The 21,873-nt window shown below is 42.5% G+C and overlaps 1 protein-coding gene across 3 annotated transcripts; it reads right to left on the reverse strand.

The window, feature by feature from the left end:
- Positions 1-2,408: 2,408 nt before the first annotated feature.
- On the reverse strand, positions 2,409-18,587 carry TMEM100 (transmembrane protein 100). 3 transcript variants are annotated; one of them, XM_029600690.1, is made up of 4 exons: positions 17,671-17,799; positions 12,100-12,253; positions 11,299-11,429; positions 2,409-4,749 (listed from the first exon to the last, which is right to left on the reverse strand). In XM_029600690.1, the coding sequence occupies exon 4, from the start codon at positions 4,676-4,678 to the stop codon at positions 4,274-4,276; it is 405 nt and encodes a 134-aa protein (XP_029456550.1). In that variant the 5' UTR covers positions 4,679-4,749; positions 11,299-11,429; positions 12,100-12,253; positions 17,671-17,799; the 3' UTR covers positions 2,409-4,273. The 3 variants fall into 3 exon arrangements, with proteins under 3 accessions (XP_029456550.1, XP_029456549.1, XP_029456547.1); XM_029600689.1 differs by lacking the exons at positions 11,299-11,429; positions 17,671-17,799 and adding an exon at positions 18,459-18,587; XM_029600687.1 differs by lacking the exon at positions 11,299-11,429 and having other exon boundaries at positions 17,671-17,798.
- Between the last annotated feature and the right edge of the window lie 3,286 nt (positions 18,588-21,873).

Consider the following 21,873-nt stretch of genomic DNA (forward strand, 5'->3'; position numbering starts at 1 on the left):
CAAACGCATATCGCGTGCGATAAGCCACTATCACACGTGAAAAGTCCCTTTTTGTGTGCAATAATATGCTGGGGGAGGATGGGGCGGCAAGGAGGCGGACTCAGCGGTGTCTTCACTGGCAGCGATAAGGTAAGCAACATTATCGTTGCCAGTAGCGCACCCAATAGCGCCACCTTTCACGGTGGTGCTACTGGGTGCAAAAGCCGGCAGCAAAAACACCGCGGTGGTGCAAAGGCTGCTGGCTTTCGCAGGCCCCCCCCCCCCACCCCCCGTTTTCGCTGGATTCACCATTCTGCGATAGAATGGTGAATCCAGGCCTTAATTTGGTTATCTCTTCCCCTCCCCAGACTAAGGCCTAGATTTACAAAAAGACCGCGGCGTCATGAATCCTGCAGTAACGGAGGGCGGGGTCGCAAAGCGGGGGGCGGTCCTGCGATAGCCGGCAGCGGTTGCGCCAAATAACTACACCATAAAAGGTGTAGTTATTCGGCGCAAAACTGACAGCGATGAAGAAACGTACCTTTTGCTGTCTGCGAAGTCTTCGCGGCGTCAGCCCCAGTGCCACCCCGACTCCTCCTCTTCCGGGGCTGACGCCGCCCCGATCTTGGTATCGCATGCGATAAGGGACCCCCTAAGATCCTTATTAAATAAATAATTTTTCCCATAGGTACAGATTGGGAACAAGTCATTCTTTGAATAAGGCCCTAAGGGTCTGTGTATGGAGAGGGAGCATTGGGTTTGAAACCCTTCTGGTATACATCAGACTTAGGGGTAGATTTGAAAAGAATGCGGGTGTGCAACCCGGTGTGCACACATGGACGCCCTATTTTATAACATGCGCACGCAGGTGCGCGCATGTTATAAAATCAGGGGTCGGCGCGTGCAAGGGGGTGCACACTTGGGCATCCTGCCCACCCTGATGCCTGCGGCCTTCCTCAGTTCCCTCCCAGTCCGCTCCAATTTCGGATTGGACTGGGAGGGAACTCCCCAACCCCCTACACTAACCTCCCTTCCCCTTCCCCTAACCTACCCGCCCCTAGCGCTAACCTAACCACCCCCCAAATCTTTATTTTACCTTTTGCGCCTGCCTCGGGGCAAATGGCCGCTGTGCTGGGGGCCTCTAGCCCCGCCCTGCCCCTTTCCCGAGGCCCCGGGACTTACGCACGTAACCCTTTGAAAATCTACCCCTTAATATGCAGTTCTGATGTCAAATACAATATTAAGGTCATCAGAAGGTTTTGTGAACTTTGGCCTGGATTCTCTAAGGTCTGCAACCTTAGAGAATCCGGCGGTAATGGGGGTCGGGGGGGGGGGGGCGAAGCGGGGTGCGGTCCTGTGATAGCCGACAGCGATTGCAGCTCTGCGGTGCGATCGCTGCTGGCTTTCGTGCCGAATAACTACACCATAAAAATGTAGTTATTTGGCACGAAACTGGCGGCGATAACGAATCTTACATTTCGCCGCCAGCAGTGTGTCTGCAGTGTCGGCCCCGGTGCCACCCCGACTCCTCCTCTTCCAGGGCCGACTCCGCCCCGAGCTAGCCCGCGAAAAGTCCCTTTTCGCGTGCGATAGCTTTAGAGAATGACCCCCTTTGTTGGTGATTTTAAGTTCTCTATCCCAGAAACCTCTTCTGACTTTTCTGTGATAGCTTTTCCAACTTCCGTATCATGTGTTGGGTTAGTCCAGGGCTGTCTTGGTGATCCCAGAGCCAGTCGTATTTTCAGGACAATGGATATGCATGATATAAATTACATATATCAGAGATCCAGTATATGCAAACCAATTTCAAGCTTTTCGGAATGCTTATCCTGTAAACCTGGTTGACTGAGGGGTCACCAGGACAGGTTTGAGAAGCCCTGGGTCAGATGGTCAAAATTAAACCTTTTACTCTAAGAACATGAAAACTATGTCCGTTGCATCATATCATAGCTGCTTATAAATTTGATTTGGCAAACTGGGACAATATTTAACCTTTAACTTTTAATCCAGGATTCCACTGGATTCTTTTAGCAATAACTAGAAGATTACAGTAGGCGATACATATGCCCAATTTCAGTTCTGCCAAGTTCAACTCTACTTTGAAATATGGACCCAATTTTTTGACTCTCTAAAATTAAGTAAGAGGAGTACTGCAAAGCTGAAACCCTCCGGATGAAAGCATTAGATTCAAGAGGTAAAGAACTTGCATGTGAAATATAAATAACTAGGGGTATGCATGGGAAAAAATTTTCATTTTTTAAATTTTTACTATTTTTTTTTTGTTTTCTTATGTTTCTGCATTTTAGCATGCAGTAAAACCGTTTAGCACACACTAAAAGCATTCAGTGGGCACTAAATCATTTTAGTGCATGCTAAGTTGTTTTAATGCAAGTTAACTCTCAGAACTTGAAATGAAAACGTGTTTTTTTTGTGTGTTGGTTCGGATTAGAAATTGCATGAAATGAAACAAAAAGTGCTGTTGGGTTTCTCAGTGTCATTATAAACAACTGCACATCCCTATGCGTAGATGGCCATGGAAAGACTACAGTTCGGAAACGGCTACGGAATGTGCACGTTATCTTCTCGTTAAGAAAATGTTCTGTACATGCAAAGAAGCCCTCCTGTGGCAGTAAAACATGGTGAGGAAGACTTTTCTTAATGATGCTCGGGGGGAAAGGACTTGCAATCTAATTAGACGGGAGGATTTCGAGTTGACATGCGCCAGGCAGCTGCTGTTCAGAACCTGAGCTGCAAAAAAGCCAGCACTTGCCCAGCTCTCTATGAAAATCTGTATTGAGAAGATGCCGGTGAGAGGCTATCTCCAGGCAGGGATTTGGTTTTTGATGACTGCCATCTTTTTTTTTTTTCAGGTGGCTGGAGGAACTCACCCCTGCCCTGGGAGACATAACATCCCCAGAGGCACTGATAATTTAATATCGGTAACAACGATGGGCGGCCAGAGTTGGAAGTCAATGTAGTGCAACGTAGAAAACTTCAGGAATGGTGCACTGCCCACTGAAACACCAAATACTATGCCTTATTTGTGACAGTGCTCACTATATGGGGTTTTAGCGATATTTGTGAAGTTTTCCATGTTCACAATTTCACTTGTTGTTTTCTGCATGCATAATTTTATTCAAATTAATAGCTAAAGAGCTGCTGCAATGCCAAATCGTAAAAAGCAGCTCATTAAGTATTAGTGGCAACATTGGGTTCCTGGATCAAATTTCACAAAAAAATGACTTCTGTTACAAAATTTCACAAGCAGGTTTCCTACTGAGCATAGTTCCCATATAAATCCTGGTCGAAAAACTGTGTGCACTATTTCACAACTGGTGATTGGAATTATTTGCACATTAATACATAATATGCCTCTTTACCACCTTCATGATAAATGATGTTGAAAAGCAACATTTAATATACTGGCAGTCACCGAATGTTCAAAACAGGCCCAAAGTTAGTGAGAAAGAACAGAATTTCTATAGCAGCACTGAATATTTATTACTTTACAAGAAATGTACATTTTTAAAAATTTTATATGAAAATGACCGAAAAGTGCTAAGTTTGAAAACTATAATGATAATTTACAAAAGAAGGAACATTTTAGTTATAATCCTACCTTGTGTTGCTTAGTTTAGACACAATTACAATTAGCTACTTAGATCTAGTCAACAGTTAAATTTAATCAGGTAATATTAATCTTTAATAATAATAATCATCATCATTATCATCATCATAATAAAAAGTACCAAAGATAAGTCATTCACTGGAACCAAAAACAATGACATCCATGATTCAGCTACCTCCTTTAACAAAACATGGAAATAAAATACAACATTTCCGACTTAACAAGTTTGTAGTGTTTCAGATGCTAAAACTTGTCACTAAATTCTCCTCATTTTGTATACTAATATTTATTAATCCAAGTTTCTGGAACTTCCAATGTGATTAGATTCTTGCCGTGATTTCATTTGCCAGTTTTCCAAGTGCTGACAAGTGCCCTGAATCTCTTGTAAGACCAAACACTTTTTTCTTTTGCGCATGTAAAGATCAAAGCAATGCTGTTATTTTTTTTTGGGATGGGAGGGGTGGGTCGATGTTGGCTTTGAAAGAAATATAACCTTCTGTGTGACAGACTTACACATATTTCACAGATGTAATGCAGGCTTTTGGTCAATAGCGATTCTCTCTGGCTGATGTTCTACCATCTGCAGCTCCGACTTTAAATGGTCCATTGGACGTGGAAAGGGACAGCATCTTTGTCCTTATAGCTCTCCACAATTTCCGCACAGCTTTAGGCGAACAAGCTTCTCTGGTTGGCCATCAGCGCAGTTTGGCTCTCCCGCCTCTTGGCCCTCTTGTGTCTCTGCCTGATTTTCCAGCACAAAACACTGGAGAGCACCAGCAGAAGTCCGGACGACAAGAGAACCAGGCCAAAGACGGAGATGATGGATCCATGGGAATTGAAGCTGTACGCCACTGCTGTGACTACGACCCCTGCTATAAGGATGACCACGCCAAAGGGGATGGTGCAGCGGTAGCAGGACAGCTCGGCACCCCCCGTCGCCGCAGACAGCTGAGATTCACTCAGGCGAGGTGGAGCAATGACTACGCAGTCATTGTTATTGGTCTTCTCTGTCATTACTGGCTCTGGGCACTTTGGACAGCCAAGGATCTCCTTGATGGGTTCCTCTGTCATCTTGAGGCCGCACTCTCAACCTCCTTTCTGAATCTTCAGACTATATCTGTTTTGTCCCAAAACATCGTAAGCTGTGTTGGAAATGCACATAAATTCAATTGATGAGTATTCAAATATATTATCCTTTGTTATTCTTTATTTGCATTTGTAGCCATCATCATAAAATGGGCCAGAAAGCTTTATAGTACTGCTATCATAAAAAAGGAATACTTTGTCAGAGCTCTTGTCCAATAAAATACAATAATACAATGACATAACTGTTTGTCACAATAAAACAATTTTAAAAAATCTCTTCTAGGAAGTAATGCAAAATATATGAAAATAATCTTTTGCATTTATACAGCACTTTGTTTATAAGAAGACTCTCAAAATACTATTACAAACACAATAGTCATAATATTATCGTTACCTAATTACAGGAATCTTTGACAACTGTTCATAAAAAGTAGGAATGCGTAAAATGCAACTAATGAAGAAGGCATTTTTTGGTTTATGCTGAATGAAACAAACCAAAAATGGCCTCCTTTGAAAATGCTTAAACATTTTTAGGTAATTTTGTATTTTTTTTTTTTTTAAAGGGCCTCCCTCTTCTACACTGAAGGACAGAGCCGAAATGATGTCACTTCGGTGCCTGTCTCTGGTGCGGCCAGCACCATTATATTGTACTACTGTACAAACAGCCCTTACTTTTTAAAAAGTGGCAACCAATACAAAAACTCCTGCAAATTTTGGGGTATTTTCTTTGGTTCATTCTACTTGGAATGAATAAAAAATGGCCTCATTCATTGCATTTTAAGTATTTCTTTTTTAACAAATGCATATCCCTACTTTTTAAGAACTGTTGTCATAGATTCCTATAATTAGATAATAATGAAAGCATTGTGTATCATACAAGATAATGGCACTAGCTACACTGGACACAGGTACTGAAGTGACGTCACTTTGGTACTGTCCCCCAGATGGCCAGTGTCATTTTTAAAGCTCCAAGTACCAGGGCCAGAGCAAGTGGGCTTAACTCTGGCCCTTACCATTCTTTTAGCAGCACCCATGGGATGGGGGTAAGTGGGTGCTAAGGAGGGAGATCTCTAGCCCCCAACATATGTTTACAGGGGGACAGAATGGGCCCAGGGAAGCCCAGCCAGGTAGGCCTAAGCCCTGGGCTTGATTTGGCTTTAGAGGTGAGAGGTAGGGTTGGAGAGGCCCAGGGAGGCCCAGCCAGACGGGGTGGGGGTGGGGGACAGAGAATAGGGTGTTTGGAGGGCTGTGAGAGACCAGGGATTTTTTTTGGAGTGTGGGGGTTAGGGGGGAAGGGGGTTAATGGAGTTTTTTTTTAATTTTTTTTTTGGAAGTGAACCAAACCATAGAAAAATATCAAAGGAACTGAAAAAAATGAAAAACACCCTCCTCCCCCGAAATGAAAAAATGAACTGAACCCAAAATGTCTGGGCTGCACGTCCCTATTAAAAAGTCAGTGGAGTGCCCCAGTAGCAACTGCTGTGCACCGTTATGCAGAGGGCCTGAGTTTGATTTCTGGGCCAAGACTCTGCTTCTTGTATCAACGGGAGCTGGGGATGCTGCAGTGGCACTGTTCCACACCCCATGGGGAGGGAGTCCCAGTCACCACTCAGTGGAGACACCATGCAGCCAGATTTATGGCCCATGTTATCCTGATCCAGAGAGAGGTGTGGCCTGGGTCCCATAGCTCAGAGCCATGGCAATGGCTAGAATGGGTGGGAAGGTGTAAATTTTGGGGAAAAAATGGCAGGAATGGGTGGGAAGGTGTAAATTTTGGGGAAAAAACCCAGGTAGTTGTAAATGAAGGCTCATGGAACCCTAATACAAAAAAACTGATGGGTACAAAAAATCCCCAAACCTCACTTACTACATGGTCTTTTTTGTTGCTCCAAGAAAAGCTATCAGAGCCTACAAAGAAATACAGGATTTTTTCCAGGACCCACAACTACTATTCAACTATAGTTAAGAAAACTGAAAGAGATAAAGTGTAACTTGCTAATGTAGTATAGGCGGTGTGCTGTCATTTAAAAATGGCATTTAAAACCACAACAAAATTTGTTTTATTTTGTGTCATTTCTATCTTGAAATAACATCAAAAGCAATGACATTTCGTTTAGTTTCCTTTTTCAATTTCACACATGCAAAATTGAAAAATGAAATAAAAAAACAAAAAAAAACCCCCAAGTGAAACAAGAAACCCCTGAAAAGATAATTAACAACACCCAAAAAAACAGAAATGAAATGAAACATGTTTTCTTTTCAGTCTTATTGTACTGGATAATCTAACTCTGGTCCAATCAGTCAGGGTAAACTCCTGATGGTGATGTAAAGAATCAGTGGCAGGATGTGGATTTGAACATGTATTCTTGATTCTTGCCCTGTAGTTCTTTACCCTCAGGTCAGCTGTAAGGTTACTGATCGCAGATCCTTTCTCGCCTACTCAGTTACTGTACACTGCACAGAATGCAATGCTTGAGATGCACTGAGCACCATTAGACAATTGGCTGGCATCATTCTAAGGTCTGACCACACGTTGGTTTTCCACTGAAACTGGCATTCCACAGGGCTCTGCTTTATTGGCTCCCAATCTGTAGACTTCTAGCCAATTTGAACATAGGTTACAGACTGTTTGCTGACAACATACGATTCTCTGTTCAGGTTACTTCCACTCTAAACAATGGTTGTTTAAAAGTGGCTGATTTCTTGCATGCTATTAAGAACTAGATGGCCACCAACAGGCTGATGTTAAATACTGGCAAGACAGAGATGGTGGTTTTGAGTCGATTTCCTATGCATGACCTTCCATCATCCTTCTGTTTTGATAAATGGACTATCCCTGTATCTTGTCAGTTGCAAAACTCAGGGGTACTGCTGGACTAACTGCTAAACTGAGAATTTCACTCATGCGTGTATGTTTCAAAACACACCGATTTACGCATGGAAATCCCAAACCTACTCAAATAAGTCCTTTTTTATTTTTGCATGTAAAATATATCGGGCAAATTTTAAATCTTCCCCCCGCCCCTGTGCGTAAAATCTGGGGATTACGTGTGCGGCTGGGCTTTCCGTGCGCTGCGCACATTTTAGAAGGAGCCCGGCTACCCGTGTAACCCCCGTTACGCACATAAGAGCCAGGCCTCACAAAAGGGGGGGTCCGGGGTGGTCCAGCGGGCAGGGCAGGGTGGAGCTGAAGGCGGCTGGTAGAGCGGCCATATACACATTTCTTGTGTCTCTGTGTTCCACGTAAATACACAATAATGAGGTAACATCACAAAATGGATCAAAAGATGGCACCAATCTCTAACAGAGCTGCAGAACACGTACTGTTAGGTGCAGGCCCTCGGTGGCATTTTCAGAACTCCCAAGTCTCGCGAATGGCAAAGCAAAGTGTAAGAAAAATGTATCCTGCCTCTCACACCAGCAGCACACACTCTGACACTGGCTTGTAACAAGGACATGAGGAGGGGGAGAGAGAGAGAGAGAGTGACCACGAATGCAAATCCAAACAAGTGAGGGACTTAACTGCAGGCAAGGGGGCCTACGCTTCCAAAAGAGTTCTGCCGAAGGCATAGGTGGTGTGCGAATGGAATGCTATTGAAAGCGGGGTCCAGCATCTACGGCTTGGTGTCATTGCTACAAGGTTAAAAGAAAAATGTGGCTTTTCTTGGGTGTAGGGAGGAGGCTATTTTCTGCTCCTCGGAAAGGCAGCCCTGCCCTTTTAGAAGCATGCATGTGGAGGTTTTATTGGACAAGGGTTCTACTGGGAGGTGCCAGAGGAGAAGCACCCTGCCTGGGAATGTTCACCAGTGTCAAAGACTGATTCAGTTACAATCAGCCGGAGACTCCAGAGGGAGGGGGAATGAGGCAAGGAGTCCTAAAGGAAAATAATTAATCTACGCACCAGGTAGTGGGAGGGCCTAGGATGGAAGTGGTACCTGGCCAGAAGAGCTTACCTGTGGAGAATAGGTGAAAAGAAACTGGACTTTGACTGCTGTGCTTTTTGGACTTGGTGTTGAGTGGGGCACTGTCTGGTACTAGTATTGGAATTCTTGTTTCTGCCATCAGCTCATTAAAGACTTTTCTGTTTTGCACAACAGCACCAGTGTGAGGAGTGGTTATTGCTCAACTGCTTGGCGCTGGTGTGCAGAAGAAGCCCCAGAGAGGGAAAAACCCTAAAGACTTTGCTTTTCTCCCCTTGTGGGAATCCCGAGAAATCATGCGGCCCTGTGTCTCCATGCCCAGGACCAAAGCAGCACAGGGGGCTACGTGGGGATTTTTTTTTTTTAAAACTCTTCAAATTCAGCTCAGGGACACCTTGGGGTGAATTTTCGAAGAGTTCCTTGCATAAAAATGAGCAGATACAGCGTGCTAGCAGCATGCACTTGTGTAACTGAGTGGCAGTCAGGGGCGTTCTGGGGTGGGGGCCAACAGTTGTGCGCATAAGTTGCTATTTGAAAAGAAACTTCCCTGTGTATGTTTGGCAACTTACTCGCCTAATTTTCACCTGCTAATTATCTTGTGCACGTGATATTAAACACGTTTAGGGCCAGATTTTAAAATTTACGCACGGCCATAGATTTGTGCGTGCAACCCAGCGCGCACAAATCTACGCCCGATTTTATAACATGCTCGCACAGCCGCGCACATGTTATAAAATCCAGGGTCAGCGCGCGCAAGGGGGTGCACACTTGTCCAACTTGCGTGCGCCAAGCCCTAGGGGAGCTCTGATAGCTTTTCCCCGTTCCCTCCGAGGACGCTCCGAAATCGGAGCGGCCTCGGAGGGAACTTTCTTTCGCCCCCCCCCCTCCTTCCCCTCCCTTCCCCTATCTAACCTGTCCCCCAGCCCTACCTAAATCCCCCCCACCTTTATTTCGTTATTCACGCCTGCCTCCAGGCAGGTGTAGCTTGCACGCGCTGGCCAATAGCTGGCACGCGATCGGTGGCCCAGCAGCAGTGGAGAGGCCTCTGGCCCCGCCCACTTCCCCGCCCCTTTTTTCAAGCCCTGGGACATACGTGCGTCCCGGGGCTTGTGCGCGTCACCGGGTCTATGCAAAATAGGCTCGGCACGCGCAGGAGCAGGTTTTCAGATTATGCACATAACCATTTGAAAATCTGCCCCTTATTGTATACTTTTGGCTGGGGGGTGGAGTTCAGGCTGAAGAACTAGGAGGGTCTCGATGGCATGAGGAAGAGCTGGGGGGACGGAGTGAAGTCAGACAACTGGGCATTTCAATTATGCATGCAGGTTTTGACATAATACCGGCCTGCGCACATACATTGAGTTTTACACGAGTAAGTACTGCTTGATTTCTGCATGTGAAATAGACGCACCTATATATATATTTTTTAAATCGATGGGGAAAAGTACATGCGTTCGAGTCACGGAAATACTCGCTTTCAGTGCACTGAATGTATCCGTGCGTAAGCATACATACATATATTGGCTGCGGGGTAACAATATGCCTATTTTATAATACACGCATACTTGATACATGCAGGTCATAAAATGCTGTCGTAAATCTGTGCGCGGCCATATACACGCATATGTGCCATTGCATGGAGTTGTTTGAAAATTATCCTCTCTGTATATTGCCTGACACCACGTGAAAAATGAAGTATCTGGTTTTGTATTTTCAAAACAGGGTTGGCTTTTTATTTTCTATATGCTGTAACTTCACAAAGGATGAAATGCAACCTCTTATTACAGTGCAGGTACTTAAGTGAAAACTGATTTCCAGCAAGTGAGATTATAACACGGTAATTATTGTATAGAAATAATCAGCTCTTTTAGTCGCTACATTTGGCTCAGTTTTGAATTGCTTTTCTTTCCCACAGAACCTGACCTGACAGGTTTTCTTTTCCTGCTGAATTTGATTTGAAGTTTGATGGATTTGGTCAGTGCAGCTTTTCAAAAGCTGCAAATATTCCCATGGAGATGACTGAAATTCACCAGTGCGGGCTGCAATATAAATGTATTGAAAGGGACAGGGAGTTAAAATACCTATTGTAATTGCCAGTGGAGTCAGCTGGAGGTATGCATGCGGTACATGTAAGGAAGAGGTGTCAGTCTCTGCCTCTCCTGGGGTCCTTATGGTTTTTCTGGCGGCTCACAGACAGAACACTTGCTAATTTCAGCTCTTCCCCATACATCTAAGGATGAAATTCAGCAGTGATATGACAGAGAGAGCTCTGGGGAATCCCTTTCTAAATTTCTCTAGGAAAACAGTGACTTCCCACCTGCAACACAGCTGCCAAAGCCTCTTGATAAATTAGTAGCCCATGGCTAAGAATTGGAGTTGCAGGCTAGGGTTGGGGGGCAGGAAGATTAAATCATTGGCCTCCATGTTGAAGATGTAAATGTACTTGGCCAGAAACAGGGCTCTTCCCTCCCCTCTCCCAGCTTGTGTATGCATAAAATATTAAAAGAAAGAAAGAAAAAACAGCAACACTAAGTAAAAGCCGATCCAAATTCAGAAACCAAAAATAGCGGAGAAAGCAAATTTAGAGCACAACTCATGCTATAGCTGCAGAATACTCCTGAAGAAACTGCCAACATCAGTCACTTTGTACTCAATTAAATGAGATTTTATTATTTTTATTATTACCTGCATTGGTCACTTTCTCCTTCAGTAGTAAGGCGCTCCATTTCTGACAATGATGAAGCTCCATGCATAACTGACCAATAATAGCTGGCAGCATCTGTGCCATGCTATGGAACATGAATGCCGCTAACCAGCTTTGGGATCCATTTCCAAAAAATAAAAATAAAAAAATCAGGTTTTACCAGCTAGACCCAGAATGGAAGCAACTTTTGGGTAACAGGACCCCTTATGCTTTGCTGGTTACAGGAATTTCCTTCAGAGTACTCTGAATGCATTTAACTCATCTAAATAAAGATTATAGTACACGGACCCCATGGTCAAGAAATCTGTTATTGACACAATGAAAGAATATCTTTGGAAAATCAGGCCCCAAGTATTTAAGTTAAAGATAGGGAGATCAATTTTCAAAGGGTTCAGGCTCCTAAAGTTTGAGAGTTTGGCTCCTAAATTGGCCCTGTTGATAATTTACTAAGGCTGAGTTCCTAACTAGAATCCTAGAAAGTGGCTATAGGGTGGAGCTGGGGGGGCAGGAAAAGAAAATTAGAAGTTTAGCTCTTATTTTCAGGATTAGGTAGCTAATTTAGGGATATTATCCACAATGAACCTGCAAAAGAGAGATTTGCAGGCACTGCCTCCACTGTATGCAAATCTATCTCATGCATATGTATTGTGGATCTCCTGAATACCAGACCTGTTTGTGGCACTTCAAGACCGGAGTTGCTTACCCTTGGCCTAGGCTGTATGTTTAAAAAAACAAAACAAAACCATTAGGAACAATGAACCTAAATGCCTTAGCATACCTACCATGTGAATTTGCAGTCCATCATACAGGAAGTCCCTTGGCCATGCAGCCGATTAATGTATGGATTATATGCCCCAAATGCTTTGGTATGGGATTTGGAAGAAAATCCGTGTTGCTGTTGAATTAGAAGTGAGATGTTCTTAGCATATAGGTTTCCTTTGCAAAAAAAAAAAAGAAGAAAAGAGAGAACAAAATTCATGAAATCTAGAAACAAGGGTTCAGCATGCACACGTTTTTCTTTTCTGTGCATGTAGTGTAAGTGCAAAGCTGAAAATGCTAAAATGATCAGACACTTTGGAACAGACAGAAAAGGACTCAGTAAAGACCTAGATTTCCTAACACATTCTGAACCATAAATTTATATTCCCTGTCACCTTCTGATCACCCATCCAACCACCCCCCTACCCCTTCCCCGTCACCCTATCAATGTACTGGCTTTTATGATTCACTTATTGCAATCACGCTACTTTATATTTCCTGGTATTTGAATTCTGACTCGAAGAAGAGAGTAAAGCTCATCAAAAAGTGTGTTAAGAGGCTAAATAAGAACAGAGAAAGCCTTTATTTGGCCTTTTGTACCTAAAAGCCTATTCATGGCAGCTTCCTGCTGGTTGGTAACTTTTGGTGAATTTCTCTCCTGCTGCTGGTGTTGCTCCAGAGATCAGGGTGAAAATGCAAAGCAGCTCCCTCCCATTCATATAAAACCATTCAACCAAACCAAAGTTCCTTCCTATGATAAGGAAAAGTTTGGCAAGGGGTAACTTTTTTGTGGCCCATCCTTTAAGATTCTAATGGAAGAGCCTCAGGGCCGGATCAGATGCTGGTGCATTTGCTGCATAACTTTGAAATAGCACATCTTTGTGCCAAGGGTTTAAGGTTCTGCAATTTGAGGGTGGGGGGGAAATAGTCCAAAGGGAAAAAAAAAATAAGGTGAACAAAAATGTTTGCAAAATACACTTAGAAAGTGTATCATTTTTAGGCAAAAGTCAGACTTGTGTTTTGCATAGAAGTGTTTGCTTGCAGAATTGTTTTGAGTGTGCGTGTATATCCCCCCACCCTTACCACAGTTACGGGGAATACAGAAGATTGTTATTTCAAAAACTGACTTGCGGGCTTTGTGAATTCTCGTTCTTGCCCTAAATGGTCAATTTGGCCCTCTGACCCTTAACTTAATGCTAGAGCCCAGAGTCTTCCAGCTGAGCAGTTAGAGGGGAGGCAGAGTGCTGGAAGCTGTTAACCACATGCAGCAACAGCTGTGAAGCAGCACGCAGCAGAGTTAACCCTATCAACCATCCAAGATTTCTGTTACTTAATCACATTCAGGCTTCCTGTCCCCAGCAGCTTGGTCCATGGTCAAAAACCGATTCCGACACTGCAGCAGAACCCTTTCGGACTACGCTAATTATACGATGGCTCTGCAGAGCCCTCGTATTGAGAATACTGTACATGAAACGTTATTAACATAAATGCCTACATATGTCCTACCCTGTCACTGAAATGTTAAGAAACATCCTCCTGGATACTTGTTGCATGTGCTGACTGCCCTACAGTCACACAGTGCTTTTTGCATTTGAAGTTAGGTGTTAAAAAAAAAACTTCCTTAGTGATATATCAACCACAATAAGCTTTAATTCCCTGTAGCTATTTCTCAAAGCAGGAGAATTCACTATACTGGGGTTTCTGTTCTGTTAAGACCCACTGACAAGAAATAAGATCTGTAGAAATATTTATTGCATTGGTGAATTTCACCCTAACCCGAATTAATTCACTAAGACCACAGATGGGGAGAGAAAAAAAAAACAAACAAATTCTGTGCTGGGATTAAATATTTCTAGCACACAGAGTAGTACATGACAGCAGAAAAAAGACTAATTGGCCCACCCAGTCTACCCCAGTCAGTCCACGCTACAAGGACAAGTCCCACCTGCCTGCCATAGAAGCACCGCTGCTTGTAGGATATCATTTATTATTGAAATGGGGTTTTGCTTTCGTTTTCTTTAGTACTGTGGGAGGCCGATGAGCATATTAAATCCTATACTTAATGCAACACCCAGCCTTCCCTCCCCCCACCATGTCTTACACAAGCCACTTTTGCAATAATCTAAAAAGGTACTGTTGCTCAAACATACAACCTCTTAGGCTAGGACCATCCATGACCTTGCTGGAATAAGACCCGGACCACCACCTTCCTGCCAGTGCTGACCCAGTTGGTTTAGGGGAAGTTGTAGGCTTCTGGTACCAACCTGACCACCTCCCTGGTCTGCAGTTTTGATAGGTTATGCTTTCTTTATCCACCCTTTGTTCTGTCCTTATTGTCTCTGTTCTTGAGGGAGTGAAGGGCGAGTTGTTTGCAGTACTGCAACCTCCCACACCAGTTCCTTCCTCTGCCATAGAAAATGATGGCAGAAAAGGAGCATGAGAGCCATCTGGCCTGCCCATTTTCATTCCTGGTACAATGCCATAGACTTTAGTTGATCTCTGGCTTTCTCTTCACCTCCTCGTCACCGGGCACCCTACGTGCTTATCCTATGTTTTTCTGACTTTGGTTGCCTTTTCTAAACCAGAAACTCTGCTCAGCCCACTGCAACAAATGTAAGTGCAGACCTGTGCATTTTCATTATTGTTTGCCTGTGAGAATCCATCCTATCTCTGGGTTTCCCGCAAAAATCATCAGCTCGGATCTGAACGGCCCCTGGAGAGTAGGCACAGTAGCTGCTCCTTTCCACCTCATTAATTATGGTCAGCAGATCAAGCATAACTGTATCAAAGTCCCAACAATAGTGACTCAACATTGACCCATGAAGAGAAAAATCTGGCATGTACCAATCCAGAGTAGCTGACAAATATGACTAAATCTTTTTAAATGAGCACACTTACTGATAGCAGAATAAAACCTACAGTGCACCAGAGCGCTTACCAGATGAGGAGCTAAGTGCAGTGCATTGCCTATGTGCAGCATTAACCAAAATCAATTTTCCACCACCCTCTTAAACTGAGACCTGCTAAAACTGTGCTTATACAATATAAGTTTAACACTTTGCCATTGACCTGTTTTATCTTTGTTTTTTCTCTTTTTTTATTTTTGGAACTGATCCCTACCAAGAGATTTTTTTTAACAGCATCTGTGGAAATGTCACCATCTGTAGAGCAGGGCAGAAAATTCAATATGTAAAAGAATTTAATATCCCAAATAATAAATATGCATCTGTAGCAAAGCTCATGGCTGGATTTGGTCTTTGCTTGGGAACATTCATAATCTCTTTGAAGCCCTATCAAGGCAATCCAGTGCTATTTAGGTGACAGACGGACCATTTAGAAATTAGATGTATTATGATTGTGAATGATTAGTGTCTGTCCTTAGAAATCACCTCAGAGACATACACCGTACATGCTACCCATCCATTAACAATGTTATGAAATTAAACAGAGAATGGGACCTTTTTAGACTGAGTATTATGCAGAACATGAGCTGGAGACTGGGATGTTGGAAATCTTTAACTTGCACTGCCATTTGGAAAAAGGCTGCAGTGCAGTGTGTTCTGGTCACAGAAGTTCAACTATGCTATGTAGCAGATAGCCCTAGGTGGAGGGCGCAACTTTCTGGCGTGCCACAGCTGTCCTGGGTCTTGCACTTTAATACTGTGTGTGTGGAAGACAGGAAAAACAGTAAGAAAAGGGGACGTTTCCTATATATTCTTTGCCTCGAGGGCACAGTAGTACTAAATAAACCCCCTTATCTGATGAAAGGCAGCTCAGGTGTGTCCTGGGCTGCTAAATATAATATGGGCCCGGGCGAGCCGGTAAGTCAAGCCCCCCCCTCCCCCTTCCTGTTCCTCCGGTTTACAAAAAAAAGCTCTACCCTAGCTGGACTCCTTGTGTGTCCCCTTGGCAACAGATCAACCTTTGATGCTGAATGGCCTAGGCACCCGAGGACCTGAGCTTTAATCTGGCTCCCCCCCCCCCCCCCCCTCTTTTCATGGACTTCCCCTGCGTTCCAGCCGGCGGATCTTATCCCACCCTCCCGCCCTTTCTCTCCATTGCTGTTTTCTTGTTGCTGGTTATTTATTTTCCTACTTTGTTGATATGGTGGTTTTTTGCAGTTTTGATGATGATGTCGCAGCAAGCGGGGTACCCGAGCAAAATGTAAACTGTGTTTGATCTGGAGCTGCTTGGGGTGGGATTATGTCGCAGGGTCTGGGTTCAGCCCTGCGGGTGATTGGCTCCTTGCTGGCTGTGGCGGGGGCCTGCGGTTAAGTGGCCTACTGGTCAGGACACCTGGGGGTAGTGCCAATTTGCTGGGCTGTAGCGACTGACCTACCAGGGCCGGTTTGGTTGGAGTGTTTTTCTGCAAAATATATATAGTGTTGTTTGGCTCGGGTACTTGATTAAAGTTGTGGCCTTTGACCTCCCAAACTGGTGTTTTTTGCATAATTATTTATATGTGTGAGAGAAGGGGTGCGAGGGTGAGTGGTGAGTCCTGGGTGTCTCCATATTATGAACAACTTGGTAGAAGGGAATGTGGCTTTCCTGGTAAACTTTAAGAAAGACACAGTCAGAATGAGACTCTCTCTTCCTAAGTCTCCCTCTCCCTCTCAAGGAAGGACGTTTTACCAACTCATGTCTTTAATGATTACAAACAGCCCATGCAATCAGTCCCTGATTTTCTTTCCATTTTCAGCCAGAATGTAAATAATAGGAACCATAAATGTTTACTATGATATAGCAATAAGTAGAATGTAAGGACATCATTACTGTATGACTCTGGCTAGAGAGGACTTAATTTCAGCAGAATGGGTACTCAGAATTTCCATGGCTAATGTTTCATTGCAGTAAAAGGTACTATTAGTACAGGACACACTATTGTGAAAAAGATGTTTTCTAGTATTAATTTTATGTTTTTAATTTTAATTGAATTTTTGAATTTCTAGACCCCCTTTCCAATTTTAGCAGTATTAGAATATTAGCATATAGAACTTTATTAAATTATAAGAACATATATATACTACAAGACTACCTTGCAAATACCAGAATAAGCAGAGGAATACTTTAAGGCAGTTTGAGACCATATATGCTACAGTAACGGAATATTGTGGATAAACTACGGCTCATAATTGTAGCATTAGCATAAATACATATCTTGCAGCCACAAGTAATAAACATTTAAACTTCCATTTCTAAGTTAGAATAATTAATCTCTCATCCTGTGGCATGTACTACTTTAGGATCAGGAAATTTAAATAAATAAAAAAAAATAATAAAATGTACCTGCAGAATATCTAATCACCAGGAGCACACAGTAACACAGAGCTAATGTCTTCTTTTCCTCTAGATTTTCTTTCATAGAAATAACAGGAATCTGAGCAAGGAAAACTGAGCCCAAATCAAACATCTTGAGGAACCCATGGCTGGAAAGTTCTTTACATGAAAATAAAACTCCTCTGACTGTTCAGGACCACTACAGAAAGCTGGAAGCAGTACACAAGAACAAAACACAAGCCTGCCCACTAACTTCAGACTGTAGTTTCAATACTTTCTCTTCCCTAAGACTGAAAAGCAGAGAGCTAAGTCCTTACCTCTGTTCTGCCAGAGTGGAACTGAGGCAGACAGACACTTGCAGGGCACAAACATGAGGGGGATGCAAAGCGGCAGCTCTAGGGAGCGTGAACAAAGTACTAGTCAGGACTCAGAAACAATTTAGGGACTGGAGAAAATTTTAGGAAAAAAAAAAAAAGGAACTAACCCACACTTTTTTTTTTTTTCTTGTAAGCTTGGGATTGCGTTTTATAGTGCTCAGGCACATTCTTATGTGTGAAATACTTAATGAGAGGAGATGATAAGAAAACCTGATAAAATGGTGAATTTGAAGAGTCTTGTGTAAACAATATTAAAATGTTTGCCTTCTTTATGGTATAAGTTTGTGCAATTCGGAGTGGAGTCTTCGCAGGACGTGTGATTCAGCAGACCAACATGAGAATTGTCCAATGGTAAACGCACATGAGCTTTTGACTAGAAAGGGCCCTATTTCACCTGTTTTCTCCAGGATCAATATAATCACTCTCCCCTCCCCCGCACCACAACGTCCTGACAAAAGAACTCAATAGTACTTTGTAATACTGTTCGAATGGTTTCACTTTAAAATAAGCAGATTTTGACAATATGCTATAATTTTTCTTGTGTACTAGTGACTATCTGGTAAATTGTCAGTCATGTCTAAGAGACAAAATACATACATTTCAGCCAACATAAGCCAAGCTCTTTATGCGGATCAAAAATACACATGTGTACAAACAGGCACATTTTCAAAGGACTTACACATATAAATGAAATATACTGTCGTAGTAATTTTCAAAAGCTTACTTACATGGGTAAAGTACATTCACACATGAAAAATCCAGTTTTAAGCATGTGAATCCTTTTGAGAATCAGACCCTAAGTCTCCTCAGACGCGTGTACATTTTTTAAACTTTCATGCACGCACAAGGAAGGACTCTTTCCAATGTGGTGAGCATAGGTGAAAATCTACTTAGGCAAACTGAACCGTTAAACCCACACCATCCCTGTTTTTACCCTGTAGTTTTTGATTGAGGTTTTGAAAATTTGCCCCAAATAAAATAGAAGAATAGCATACCTAAGTAACCATAACAAAAACCATATATATTCAGTTGTTTCAGAAAAACAACCTAAGTATTTAGAACGTCAGTTATTTTCTAAAAAAAATTAAACTCCAGAGTATTTACCAGCCTCATGAAAAAAAACATTCATTTTCTAATTATTTGTAAAAAATGTCTGTAGGTCCCACAAAAAAACATACTTTTATTGCCTACTTCTAAACTCTCAGTTGTACCTGTCTATGCCTCTGTTTACCCAACTAGAAGTGAATAATCATAATAATAATAATAAAATAATAATAACAGTAATAGCATTTTTATTTCCACACGCCACAGCTATCAGGAGTAACATTAGGAAATATTATGTTGCAGAAATGGTGCTGGACCCATCCAACAGCCTCCAATTGGAAGATATGAAAGCAAAATCCGAATTAGAATTTAAGACTGCACAGAGGATCCCTAGCTGCAGAAAAGTGAAGGTAAAGCTGGAGATCAAATAAGGTCTATACTGTATGACAGGAAAGGAAAATGTACAGACTAGATGAGCTTTGCGGTCTTTAACCACCGTAATATTACATGTTTGTATGAACTTTCAAGACCACATGGATTCATTCTTCAGCTGATTTCCAGAAGCAAGAGAAAATATGTAATGCCGTACATGCAGGAATACATTTTCAAAGGAGTTGCTGTATGTGCGTAAAAGTAGCATGTATCATAACAGTTTTCACAAGCACATTTACATGTGCCAAGTCCATCTAATGCCTGTAAAACCTTTTGAAAATGTATCCCAATGGAGTGAATTTCCAAAGGAATTAGGTGTGTAAATTTAGCAATTTTCAAGAGACCATTTATGCATATAAAACCTTTTGAAAATTACTTCCATTGTGATTAGGATGAACAAGCTTCATGCAGTGTCATTTAGACCTCAACACCATTGTACATCTTATTATCTTTGCCATCACATATTTTGTAGTTATTGTATACTGTTAACGCTCTTAGGCTTAATTGTAGCAGTCACAAAAGTATGAATCATGGCAATAGTTTCACACAATTTTAATCATGATTATTATGTATTTAACCCTAAAAGAGCATTCATCACCATACATTTCTTTATTTGACATTATTATAATTCTCATGGCATGGTGCCCTTGCCTCAAGGGGCTTTCCAATATATATGGGCACAGAGAGGTTGAGAGTGCTGAATAGAGGAACCGAACTGATCTTTCCTGGCTGACTACTAAGTACATTACTAGTATTCCTCTGAGTAATATTGTTTGATTAGGACGTAAGAATTCCCAGTGCTTTCCTGATTTACTACAGTGTTTAATGAATGCTCAAACCCCAAGCTGATTCCCCTTCACAGCTGTTACCAAGTTACAATCTGCAAAGAGCAAATTAAAGCAGATTCCAGAGGGAAAAATAGTTACTTATTTTCTGAGGAAGGATCTTGACAGTCCTATAGAACATTTCATTTGTTCAGCTCATAACACAAAGATTTGTTTGCATATTCTCTCACTTAAAGAAGCAAAACGGTGCGGGACACAATACAGCTTTTTTCTATAACTGGAATGTGCAGCCCAGAGAAGCCTAGCTAGTCACACAACTTATAGTATACTCTGCCTTGTAACTTTATGAATCTTCTACTGATTTCTGTTGATTGTTTGATTTGAATGGCTGAGATTGTATATGTTCTTATATTTTACTATTTTGGATTTTCTTTGGGTTACTGTTCTTTAGACAATATAATAAAACCATTTGTATTTTACTGTTCTTTAGACATCAATATACAAATGTTTTTATTTTGCTTATTGATATGTTATATTTATATTTATTTTGATATATTTTTATATTTATATTTATATATTTATATTTTATATTTATATATATATTATATATATATATATATTGATATATATTTATATTGATATGTTTCAGTTATATTGTAAACTGGCATGATGTACCCATGAATGTCGGTATATAAAAGCTAATAAATAAATAATTAAATATGTACGCTTATATCAATTTGTATGCTTTTATGATGTATTATGTTTTTATTGTTATTGTTCCTTACCTCGAGCTACAATTGCAAAGGTGAGTGAAACATCTGAGCAATTCAAAAAACAAATAAATAAATACATTGATACATAAAGACTATAGAATCTGTTTTTAAAACTAAGCAACTGGGGATGATAACTTTCAAACAGCAGCGCAGGTGTACATGTACTCGCGTATGCTGGCTCGCGCCCAGAGACACGGCCGTTTTAGAACATACTCGCGTAAATGCGTGTATGATATAAAATTGACTGTACGCACAATTTTAAATGGATGCGTGCATGTACGCGCAAATGACGGCTCTACCACGTAAGTGGGGGGGGGGGGATTTTAAAAACAACGCACACCGACGCAATAGCCCTTTTTTCCAGTTCGCTCCCAATTCACCTGGTTAACAGATCAGATTTCATAACCTCCCCTTCCCATTATTTATGTTAAGGCCCCGGGCCGTGCCCCAGGACCTCCACTTACTTTAAGGCCGGCCCGGGCCACTGGAACGCCGACAAGGCCCGTCCTGGCCTCGGCTGCGGCGCTCCCTCCTCGAGGGAGATGACAGCAATCCACCGCGTCTGGCCCTGCCCCCTAGGCGCATGCACAGGGGCTCAGAATTTAAAGGGGCCAGTGCGGGAAACCACAGGACTGCCTCCAGATGACATCAGATGCTGCAGGGATACTTAAATCCTGCAGCTAGGCTCTTACCTTCCCTTGTAACGAGGTTCACTCTGTTTAGAGTTGCTAGGTGCTGCTTCAGATCCCTGATCTGGTCTTCGGCTTCTGACTTCTGGTTTTTGACTACGGCTTCAGTCCCTGGACTTCCGATTGGCTTTGTCTTCGGCTTCTGACTCCTGGCTTCCGAACTTGGCTTGTTCACTGACTTCTAGCTTTAGCTTTTGTCCCTGGCTTTGTCTTTGGCTTCTGACTCCTGGCTTCCGACCTTGGCTTGTCCACTGACTTCTGGCTTCAGTTTCCATTCCTGGCTGGACTCCGGCTTCTGGCTTCTCTTCATCCACAGGTATCCGGTTCTTTGCCCACCAGGGGGCCTCACCTAAGTCCCAGCGGCTCGGGTCCTCTCGGGCTCCTCCCGGGGGGGACCATGGGCTTCCAAGGGTGAAGTCT

This window comes from Rhinatrema bivittatum, chromosome 4 (assembly GCF_901001135.1).
Source record: "Rhinatrema bivittatum chromosome 4, aRhiBiv1.1, whole genome shotgun sequence".
Classification (NCBI taxonomy): domain Eukaryota; kingdom Metazoa; phylum Chordata; class Amphibia; order Gymnophiona; family Rhinatrematidae; genus Rhinatrema; species Rhinatrema bivittatum.

Coding starts and splice junctions, on each gene's coding strand:
- TMEM100 (XM_029600689.1), bottom strand. CDS start 4,678: ATGACAGAGGAACCCATCAAGGAGATCCTTGGCTGTCCAAAGTGCCCA.